Source organism: Olea europaea, chromosome 23 (assembly GCF_002742605.1).
Source record: "Olea europaea var. sylvestris chromosome 23, O_europaea_v1, whole genome shotgun sequence".
In the NCBI taxonomy this organism is placed as follows: domain Eukaryota; kingdom Viridiplantae; phylum Streptophyta; class Magnoliopsida; order Lamiales; family Oleaceae; genus Olea; species Olea europaea.
Window position 1 is genome coordinate 4,715,084 of NC_036259.1, and position 12,148 is coordinate 4,727,231.

The following is a 12,148-nucleotide window of genomic DNA, read 5'->3' on the forward strand; positions in this document are numbered from 1 at the left end:
AATATAATAATTATTTAAAATATACAAATAGATAAGCAATATCTGGCTCCATTATATAAGAGTCCAAAGTTTTTTGGAATGCTGTTGGAATCGTCCTTTCTTTGCTTGTTTAATTGTCCGATTAGGAAATCTCAAACGTCGAAGATAGCTGGGCATTGTGTTAGCCTCAACATTGGCCCTTCTAGGTACATGGTTCATCTTAATTTCATCAAACCCGATGAATCGAATCTAGGGCTCTTTTTGTGGTAAATAATTGAATGAAATCTCTGACAAGGCAAAAACTCATATTTCAATCCGACCTTCGATAAATGGTATCGATCACATGTGTTTGATCAAATCGACCACAAAGGAAAATATTAAACATTACAATATGATTTTTTTATTTATTTATTTTAAACACGGGTTCCAAAAAGTACATCCTTCTTTGAAATTTCTTCATCCATGTTCATTGGGCCCGGAGCATTTAGTTGGATGCTCCAAGTGTTCACCAAATTTCAAACCTAAGTACAAGAAAAGTTGGCATATGGAATTCTGACACGTGATGTGAGCTTCCAAAAGTGGAAATGAGAGTGAAAAGTTTCTTAGACTTCAAACAAAGCAAGAAAGAATCCACTTAGTGAATTAAGAGTCATCCGAATGCACCAAAAGTAACAAAATATATTTCATTTTTAACAAAAACAAAGACATACATATGTTTTGCACATAATATGAGATACAAACATGACCTTTAAAAATCATGACAAGGTAAGGTGAGGAAAATGTTCTAGTCAGTCACCCCAGATTCAAGGGCTTTGATAGAAAAAAAGCGTCTGCAGCAATAGACCTGGCAAAATGCCTGTAAACACATGAGCAACAACAGCATAATAGTAGCAAGAAATGTGAGAATCTTCCACGAACCAAATACATATTTCTTCATGAATTTTCCACATTTAACCTTCCACCTTCCATTGTAATACTTATTCACATCTACAATCACTTTGTCTATGAAAGACACCTTTGTCAATCTAATAGACTTAGTCATTCCATTCCAGAGGTCTGCCACCTCTTGGTCGCTCTTCATATGGTTTATAATAATCCCTCTTTCGCGAAGAAAACACACATCTTTTTCCGTGTCAATGATCCCGTTCATTAATTCTGTGTAACGAGTTAGAACCATCGGCCCTAATACTCGGCACGCTTCATATGCAACCATGTTTCTTAGAGCAATCTCCAAATTCACATCTACAATAATGATAGGGAGATAGAGTGTGGCTGTTTTTACATCGAAATTAATGCTTCGTATGCCTTCATTAGTTGGCAAAAAGCACACGCCGACTTCAAAGAGATCAATTACAGAAGGGATTTTAATTTCTTCTATCAATGGATGTTTTTCGATGTTACCTTTTGATTCGGAATCCTCGTCTTCTTCCATCTCCCCTTCTTTATGTAAGGCGCTGAATACTTGTTCCAACGGTTGTTTTAACATTTTTATGACAGGAACCTTAGATATAATGATACAAGGCAACTTCACAACCATTTTTAAAGGTTTTGAAAAGATTACGCTTTTAATCCATTGAACTGATCCTTTTTCTAATTTAGAAAGGATATTCCATACCTCATTCACTAACCACCCAACATAACTCGGTTCTGCAGTGAAAGAATCCTTCTTGCCTTCCTTTGATTCACCATCTTCCTCAATTTCAGTTATATGATGATCATGAGATTGTTCCTCCAACTTTGGCACGATAACACGGTATGCAAAATCGAGTAAATGAGCACAATCCATGAGCTGGATTTTGGGGAATTCTTCCACCATCTTGAATGGAGAGAGATCTTTGGCGAGTTCAAGTAACATGGAAAGTAACCATTCATCTGCCAACTCCAATGATGGGAACTGAAATTCTAACAATTCCCTCAACACAAAAAATGGAATTTGGTTCTCGAGCATTAGAATATCTCTAAATATGGCGTTATTTGCTGCCTTATTTGCAGCTAATTCAATCAAATGTGACATTCTTGATGGAACATTAGTTGGTACCTTGCCTTTTCCGACAGCACAGACTTGAAGGAACTCGAACAAGAATGATGCATCCACCAACATCATCCATGCTAAAGTTTCGCCGCTATAGTTTAACGGCTTATGGTAGTAAGCTCGAATCTTGAGCTCAAATTTGAGGTATTGATCAACAAGACATTGGAGTTTTTTGTTTGGGATTTCTCTCTGATTTCTTTGTGCAGCAGCAAGTTTGTATTTCTCCATGCCGTAAAGCTCGGGACGGAAACAGTGGTAAGGGCCTATGGCAACTTCTTGTGGGAAGTAAGAGTCCGGATCACTCAGCAATAGGGTTTTTGGAACACTGAAGATACTAGCTGGAATTTGTGTCTCTTCTTCAAGTTCTTCCTCTAGGGTTCGACGAATGTAAGCAACCCATCTCCCTTCGTCGATGTTGGAGCCAATTCCTAGGCTGGCGCTGGAATGAAAACGCGAGATTGTGTTCATATTAGGCTTAGAAAAAGACAGTAATTTTATTCTAAGTACAGAAAATTCGCTTGTGTTTTATAGCTTGATGAAAATCAGGGATTGAAATGGCTATTAATAGACACATATACATGAGGAGATAGATAGCTATTCACAATGGTTCATAATGTGTGGAATCTCCATTCTTGTCTACTTTTAAGGAGCCAATAAGTTAGCATTCACATTTGCACCGAAATTATAAATTAAAAATAATGGCATGCTATTAAAGAAACGCATGAGGACTTGTTTGATAAAGTAGACTATATAATATTATTGAACATTGACAAAACACAATAAATAAATAAATAAATGTTGAAGTTTTAACAATTGTCACATAAAATAAAAATAGGAAAAAAAATCTTATTATAATACTTTTTTGTCCAAAATAAAATGTATCCCACCAAAAAAAAAAAAGGAAAAAGGGTTCTCGAATGTCATAATAAGACTTATTTACCCTCATATTTCGCAATAAGCAAAAATTCAACAAATAAAAATGTGTTATTGAATATTTACCCTCATTTCAAAGTACACTAAACAATACTTGAAAAAAAGAAGATAGAAGATAAGAATATAATTTAAAAAAAAAAAAAAGTTTAGGATATAGATACGACAATAAATGAAGATTAAAGATCTTTGATGCAATTTAAAATTAATGCTGAAAGAGTGATTTCAATGAAGATTATTTATGTTATTAAAAAAAAAAAAAAAGGCCTTTGACTGTGACTGGCAGTGAGTCAAAGATGCTAAAACTTAAACAATTCAGCATCTAATCTTGTCCATTAAGACAAATCAAAGATGCCCAAAAGAAAATATACCAAAGTGAGGCTGGCCTTTGACTGTGACTGGCAGTGAATCACCTTTGCCCCACGCGAGAAACGTGAATCTTCTTTTTTTTTCTAAAAAAGAAACATTTGTTTGGGTCCATGTTTACATGAATAAGCACAACTCCGAGCCAATAAATCTTAAGTTCAAAATATTTTATTCTGTACCATTCTTGAAGTCCCAACTTTTGTGAGTAGCGCTTGTGTTAAATATTTTAGGCCTTTAGGTCCCTGACCTTCACAAAGTTAGGCACATAGAGGTTCCACCTGATTGAAATCGTTAGAGTCTCTCTCTCTCTCTCTCTCTTTAGGGCACTTCTATCAACCTACGTCCTACAGCATAATTTTCCAAAAACAAGTGGAAAAATGTGAAGGAAAACAAAAGAACAAAACAAATGTGAGGAAAAAGAAGAAAGGAAAACAAAAATACTCTTAGGTCCCCAGCGTTTTTGCCACGCCACCTATCCTCACCGTTGACTATCTCATGTACGTGTCGAAATTTCTATAGAGTGAATCTATTAGGTAAGTATGAAATCTAATTTTTGTAATATCCAAAACGTATAGTCAACATAATTCTGAAAGTACTCAAGTTTTCTAAATTATAATTCACTTCTAGCCACTCGTCAAGAAAATTGCTTGTTACTCGTACATTTTGAAAAATAACATGCATAGAGGCAATTTACTAAGGATCAAGTTGTCACAAATTTGAATGTTTCAGAACCAATTTTGGGCCAAAAAAAAAGGGACGGTGTAAACTTCCAACATCGAAAATAAGTTGAGGACACACAATGAAAATTTGCCGAATACTTTTAGCCTTTTATGCTGCAAAATAGGAGTTGAATTGAATGTGGTGAAATAGTTAAAAATTAATTAATTAATTTTGATTTGTTTACAATATGTAGTGTCATATTTATCACACGCTCATATTTTATTCTGGTTGATGGCCCATTGCAATAAACAACTTAATTCTTTTATTAAAGTATAATCAAAGCATGTTTGGGTGCAATTTTTAAAATTATTTTTCTCAAAAATAGCCATTCAATTGAGTCATGACTTTTTATTACTTTTTAATTACACATTTTAGATTTTTTAAAAAAAAATATCTCACTTCATAAAATCTCTACTGAGGAATGGTTTTAAAGATCTATAGATAATACAAACACCCTGAAAAGTCATTCAATTTCGTTAGCGTATAAATAGGCTGTGTGTTGAAAGGCATAGACATGTTTATAGGGTGAATTTTTTTAATGATCGTTGTCAATATTGTTTTCAATAGTTTTGTTAATTAAAAAAAATTAAATAGTTATTATACTTCCGGAGCCCTGTTTAATGGTCATCATTTGGGGAAAACAATATTTCGAATAGTGAACTTTAGGAGAACATGTGATGAAAAAGTATAAAAAAATTCTAAGTTTACGTGTTTATGGTTTCCATCCACCAATTCTATCATAAATGTCAAACAATGGTCACCGAATATATTGACTGTATACATGTTTATAATATGGTTCCCAGCCACCAATTCTTTCAATGTATAGGTTTTTTATAATATGTATAGCTCCTTTGCTTAACGTAACAAAACAATGACATTTAGGGATGGGCATTTTGTTTTCCGAGAATCGGTGGAACCAATCAATTCGGCTTCCTTTAATAAAATGGACTGATTTTGGGGCTATACATCAAGAACCGATTGGTTTCGATCCAATTCTTGATATTAACTTAAAAATCAATTGTAAATTCAATTTTCCCTAATTTCTCTTTTTGTTCATGTATTGCACAAATATGCACTAGACATTCGAACCTTAGACCCTATTTCACTTTTCATACACTCATCTTCTTTCTTTTACAACAAAACCTAATTGGTAATCAACATTAAAATTTAGATAATCTTTTAAATACTTTTAAAAAATCATAGCTATAATGCAACCTCAGTTGGGAAAAAATGTATTTTTTGTTTGAAATTTCATAAGAACTTGTTTTTAAAGAAGTCAATCATCAAAATCAAGATTTTTTCCTTGAAAATTATTGAAGATAATGAAGTTATAAATACGACATGTATTTTTTAAATATATATTGTTATATGATCATTGTTAAGTATTAATTTTTAATCCAAATTTATAGTTATATTTTATTAAATAGTTTATCATTTTTTATGCCCTTATTAATTGATCTTGAGTTTTGGAGTGTGTTTTTGTTAATTCCTTCACCAGTCCCTACTCTTAATGAAATCCTACATGAATGTTCAATTTACATCAAGGTGATGTGTATTTCTTTTTTGAGGTGAATGTGTCACATAATCGTGTTATTGCTGTAAATGTAGAAAGTAAGTCGATGTTTACCTTCATATCTAAATTTTATATTTTAAACATATTTTCAATCATATATTTAATGGAATTCACAATATTTATTTATCTTTCAACTATACATTTCACCAACTTTTATCAGAATCTTCCAAAAATACATATTTTTTTTATTCAAATCAAATAGGGGCTAAATTATACTATATTTGTTGTTAATCAACCCAACAAGAAAAAGCAACGGAGCTCCTTTTTTTTTTTTTTTTGTTATCCCCAATTTAAAATTTTTGCAGCCACAACATAATTAGGTAGTACATTAATTGACAAACAGGAGCTGATGGTGGTGGATATATTAAATTCTTAGTAATGAGGATGAATAGAGTGAATAATATTGCAATGAAATTAAAGTTTAGTGATTTGATTTTGATAAATTATAGTCGAGTAACTTAATTGAGGTTTCACTTGAAAGAGCAATGACCAAAATTGAAATTAAAGCAATCTGAGCTCAATTATTAAATTTTGGGTCAGAGTTAACATATATAATCATTTTGGCAGTCCACGATCAAAATTCAATCATGTTACAATTACAATTTTATTGATTGACATCTTTATTGATGTAGCAAATAATCTAGTCATTTATTTAAATAAATGATCAGATTGTTTATCACATCACATAATGTCAACAACAATGTACAATTTAAATATAAAAATAACATTATTGCATTTTTTGTTTGCTTAGAAGGAAATGGAAAATGAGTTTCGTACGTAGAAATCAAGATTTGTTGATGTACATGAGTGGAATGATATTTGGCCGTCTCAGTCAACGTCTAATCTTTTAGTTAAGTTTAATTTTCACAATTTTTGTCATTGATTGATTTTCAATGGCCACCTCATCCATTCATTAGCCTAATAAGAATGAGAGGTGATACCTGTACAGGGTGGGATTCACAGAACCCCACTAAATCAGATAAAAGAGATGGGGTAGGTGGGGTTTTTTTTGATAATATTTTAATTACATGGAGCCTACCTCATGTGTCTCATCTGGAAGGGTTCTGATCTGTGAACCCCTCTCCTGTACATTTAGCATTGGTGAATAAGAATTGGATATTCGCATCTCAAGTCTTCACAAAATCAGTGTTTGGCTATTCACATGTTAGAAAATTCGGTCAAGGTTTCCTAATTTTTCACATGGTTTTATTATGAATTCAAATTTCAAAAGTGAAGAACTGAATTTGAATCACAGATAATAGAAATCAATGTAAACGTTAATCGCACATGACTTAATGTAAATAAATTTTATATACTTGAAACATTTTTGGTCTCCTTTAAGCCCCCATTTGGCCCCCATTATTTGGATTTGTCACAGGAAGAATAGTGTTTTTCTTTTTTGAAAAATGGATGGTTGTGAAAGAATGAAAAATTTTCGATTTGCGTGTAATATTATTTTACTGAAGATTTTTATGGTTAAAAATGGGAAATAGAAAAATTTTAATTAAATTGATGAGTTTTAATGGGGGCCAAACCTCATAAATAGGCTCTGGTTGAATGCTGAAAAATATAAGTGAAGTTAAAAATTAAACTTAATACTAGAAAAAAATATTTTATGTTCTACAAGGGCTTTTGATATACTATAAAAAATAAGGATAACAACCTCAAAATTTAGGATTATGTAGAGCTTTAGAACAAAAAATAAAGATATTCTGATGGTAGGCTGTGTATAATCTGTTAAGGGCATCGTGAATTTTTTGCTTTGGATAAATGCACGTTTTGATTATGGATTTAATTAATTTTCCATCTTCCTTTCTTTTTCCCCCCATTTTTTCTTTTTGCTTAATTGAATATAAAGGTCAAATGTGCTATTTAACAAACCTACCCCAGTTTTATGTCCATTATTATTTTTATTATTATTATTAAGAAAAATGAGTTTTGGAATATTTACTTTTTGAAGAAGGGTAGTTAAAAAGTAGAAAAAATTTAGATTTTCGTGCAAAATATTTTACTGTGGAAGCGTGGTTAGAAATGAATTTTAAAAAAATGTTTTTTGTAAAATAATAGACAAACATGGACTTAATAATGAAGGTTCATAGAAGTGCAAAACGATGTCAAGATTAAAGACGGCTACTGCAATTTAACCTTACTTTTGTTTTATCTTAGCTTCGATGTTGAAGGGATGTCAATGGCCAACTAAAAAAAGAAATGAATTACTAGCTCTTCTACTTATCTAAAATACTGAAGGCATGTTTGGCCTGGCTTCAACAAAAGAAGCAGCTCATTTCAATAATATGACACTTGATGATGATGATGATGATGATGATGATAATAGAAGAACACAAAATCTAAGCCAAACCTGTGTGTACACACCTTTTATCTCAGGCGAGTAACGATGGAGTATGTCTCTAACGAGACACCTATATTGAGTAAGATGTGAGAGAGCAACATTGTTAACAAAGAGCAATGTCTAGAGGCGATAAGTGGAGCACAAGATTTCAACTAGGATAATTGAGATCTCTAGCTAACGCATCAAAAAGATACTTACATTTGACACTGATGAAGCCAAGATTTAGAACTCGAGAAGCAGGAAACAACTAAAGCGCCCAAATCATTTAAAGCAAAGCACGAATCAAGATGGGAAACTTAGAACTCACAAAACCATGGGACGCGGATATTTACACAATCTCAGCAAGTTTTTCATTTTCAAAATTGCGTCATGAATATCAATATTCTTACATAATCACGTTTAACAACTAGACTGATTATCCGAGATAATCAAGACTACCATAGGTTTGGCAAAAGCCATTGACAAACAGGATGAGCCCTATACATATCAGGTAGATTTACAATGGGGAAGTCTATGGTTCCTAGGACAATTCAAATGAAACATAGAAATCAGAATCTTTTGTGAAACCCACAATGCATCATTGGTAGAAACAGATTAACACTCTAAAATGCTTTCTATTTGTTTTTAGGAAATGCTATTTTACATGTAGTAAAAATTATATATTGAAAGATATTAATGATATCTCACATACCAGTTTAAATATTTCAACTCGAGTTGACATCCTAAGAGTATAATTCGCAAGATATATCTATTGCATGCTTGAATCTTGATTATATTCGATTTTAAGACAAAAATCTCCAAAAGAAAATGTTGCAAATAAGAAAGATGACCCCATTTAAGAGATGCATACTCATGAAGAATACATAGACATAACTAATTATAAAATTCTAGAAGAAGATAAAGTACTTGAAATATATGGAATTGAAATATTTTAATAAGTTATGTCAAAATGGGAAAAAATAACACAAAAAGAAGTTGTCGACAATTCTGTTCTACATGATGTACCAATTTATAATATGAATAACTAAAATATCGAAATAATTAATTGAAATATATCAATTGAAAAAATAATTGGCCAAATAAACGAATGCATTCATAGAAAATAGAGAAACCTGAACTTTATGAACCTAGAGTCTAAACACCTTATGTTGTACATTTTGGCGAAAAGGAAATGAGAAAAATAAATTTGTAATATGTAGTTCACGACTTTCTGTTAGCCAAATATAATACTATTGTATAATATTTAGTTTACTTCTTTTATAGGTTTCCTTTTAGTTACTTTTCTTGTAATATATAAACTTATGGATTGCCATTAGACACCTAATTTTTTGTGGCTCAATAGATTATTATTATTTTCTTTCTTTCTTCTTCTTCTCTTCTTTCTTCTTTTTGAATTGATTCACTATATTAGTTCAAGGTATTTCATATTGTTAACATGGTACCAGAGCCTATAGTTGAGTGAAACTTGTGAAAATTCTGATTATGACACGTTGGAAATCGAAGAAAAAACTAGGCATGAAGAAATTGTGCAAAAACCTAATCGATTGCAACTAAAAATCATGATTTCAACCAATCCAAAGGTTGGTTGAGAAAATTGAGACCAAATTCTTATTCGGCAGGTTGAGACGCATATTTTGGTCAGGTGCGTGGAATCAGATGGCTCGTGGGACTCAAGCGCAGTGACATTTTAGGTCCGTAAGAGCGCATGGGAGATTTTCTTGAGGTGACGTTGAAAAGCAATTTGTTCCTTGGTAAATTTCTGATCTTTTGGTGATATTATTTTGATTATACATACACTATATTTCGATTGTAGTTTGTGGTGGTACGTCGGTTGTCGTATAATTTGGTTGATTTCAATGATCATAGTCAATTATTTGTTAACTTTATGATGGCAACTATAACAGAAGATTCACTTCAATCCGTTAGTGTCAAATTAAATAGTAAAAATTACTCATATTGGAGTATAATGATGAGAAATTTTCTAAAGGGAAAAAGATTGTAAGGTTATGATAGTGGAACTATTATGAAACACAAGAACACTGATTAGTGTTTAAAAGTGTTTCAAAGATATATCATTTACAAGTCATTTTACATTCAATTTATTTAAATTCACTAATATTAGTCTCTAATTTCAATTCTCTTGTCGTAAATTCAATTTCCATAAATACATGGTTAAAAGTGAAATTAATCAAAATATGTATTTAAATATATGTCGGAATGAGTATTATACTTTTGAAAGAGTATTTATTTCATATATTTCCAAGATAGAACAAGTGGAGCAAGTGGAGAAAAGATGTTGAAAAGTAAAAAATGATTAGCTGTCTTGAGCAAGATACAGTTATCTCAGTAAAATAATCATAACTCGAACTGTAGCTATTGAAACAAGGTGATTCAAGTTGAATTGGAAAGATAAGATATTTTTCTACAACCTTTATGTTTATCAAGAAGTCAAATTTGCATCATAAGGCAGCCAAAATTATCGTGCAAAGTCCAACTTGTTACCTGCCAGATACAGCTTGTCTACCTGTGAAGTAGCACTCATTGTTTTAATCATATCTGAAGTTATAGAGATCTAATGAACCTGATATTTATATCAATGAAAAGCCAACTCAAGTGGTAACAATTTATCCGTTGATTATAAGTCCAAATTTACTGCACAAAGTATCTGAAAATTGACATCAAATTGCATATTATAGCTATCTTGAGGCTGAATAGAAACAAGTTGTATTGTCCACTTACATTTTGGATGTTCCTTTGCCTATAAAAGGGGGACCTTGGCCAAGATTTTGAGAGCATCAATTCCTTTTCATCATATTCCAGCTTTCTTCCTTTTCCTTGTAATATTTCATTATGTATTTCTAAACCATTAGCTAAAGTTGGGGGTGAAACTTTGGTGAATGCATAGTATTGTCTTTGATCTTTCACTTTATTCTTCAATATTCATCTTCTTAATTGGTTGAAGTATATGTTTTACAAATGATTTTCATTTGTTAAAGACTTTGATTTATGGATGTTAATTGAATTTTAGGGACCGTTTTGAGTTTAAGCTTGTCGAAGCAGTCGGTGAGAACCAACTGTCACCGACAATAGTCAGCCCAGCCGCCTATAAAAAATTTGGTCCAACCGGCAATTTTACAGTCGGTTTGGGCCAGCTGTCCTTTTTTTATTTCTTTTATTCATTTTCTATTTTTTGCTCTTTTTTCTTTTTTCTTTCATTTTTTCTTCTTTTGTTTTCTTTCCTTCCTTTTTTAAATTTTTTGTTTTTACTATAACTTTTTTGAAAATTATTTTAAAATTTATTTTTAATTTAAATTATAAATATAATTGGTAGTTTGATTTACAATTCTTTTTAATTGTTTTCATTAATAAAATCGTAATTTTTTTCAACTTTAATTTCATTATATTTTCTTTTTTTCCTTTTTTTTTTCCTGTAATTTTTTTAATTTTAATTTTAACTTCCTTTTTTTTTCACCCTTCTTCTCTCTTTTTTCTATTTTTTTAACAGCCGGTCAGTCTCAATATGCTGATGAGTTTTTTCTTGTTCATGCTTAGAAAAATCATAGATCTAGTAAAAAAATTTTATACAAGTATTACTATGTTGAAATAAGATTTTTGGATTAAAATGTGTACTAAATCTAATAAAAACAAAATTAAACATATATAAATATACTTATCGATTTGAAGTGATTGATATAAAAGAATACTTTCTATACAGCGTTCAATAAATTATTTAGATTTTGAGGTTGAAGAGGATGAGAGGTGAGAGAAATTTTATCTATGTTGGAATAAACAGATATGAAAAAATTATCTTGTTTTGTAATTTTAAGTAGAAAGTGTTTGGTTTTTACTTGTTAACTAAAAGGATAATAATGTCTTGTAAACAAAACGATATTATGTAATTGTACAACATATTTAAGAGCATTTTTATCTTTTAACAAGCAAGAAGTCATAGTGGAAATATTCAACTATTCAAAAGTCAAAGTGAAAATTGATAAATTTGATATGGCCAAACTTAAAAGTACCCCTACCAAATCCACCCTTCCTTGAAATTTCTTCTTCCCCTATACCTGGCTTGGAGTATTTAATATGGAGGCTACAAGTATGCTCGAAACATCAAACCTAAGTGCAAGAAAAATTGGCATGTGGGACTATGTCGTGATGTGAGCTTTCGAACGTGGAAATGAGAGTCAATATCGTA

General features: G+C 31.2%; 1 protein-coding gene across 1 annotated transcript; it reads right to left on the reverse strand.

Annotated features, from left to right (window-relative positions):
- Positions 1 to 640: 640 nt before the first annotated feature.
- On the reverse strand, positions 641 to 2,588 carry LOC111372163 (putative UPF0481 protein At3g02645). Its single transcript, XM_022994361.1, has one exon. The coding sequence runs from the start codon at positions 2,477 to 2,479 to the stop codon at positions 764 to 766; it is 1,716 nt and encodes a 571-aa protein (XP_022850129.1). The 5' UTR covers positions 2,480 to 2,588; the 3' UTR covers positions 641 to 763.
- Between the last annotated feature and the right edge of the window lie 9,560 nt (positions 2,589 to 12,148).

Bases quoted from the DNA above. Each gene is read 5' to 3' on its own strand.
- LOC111372163 (XM_022994361.1), bottom strand. From the start codon at position 2,479: ATGAACACAATCTCGCGTTTTCATTCCAGCGCCAGCCTAGGAATTGGC.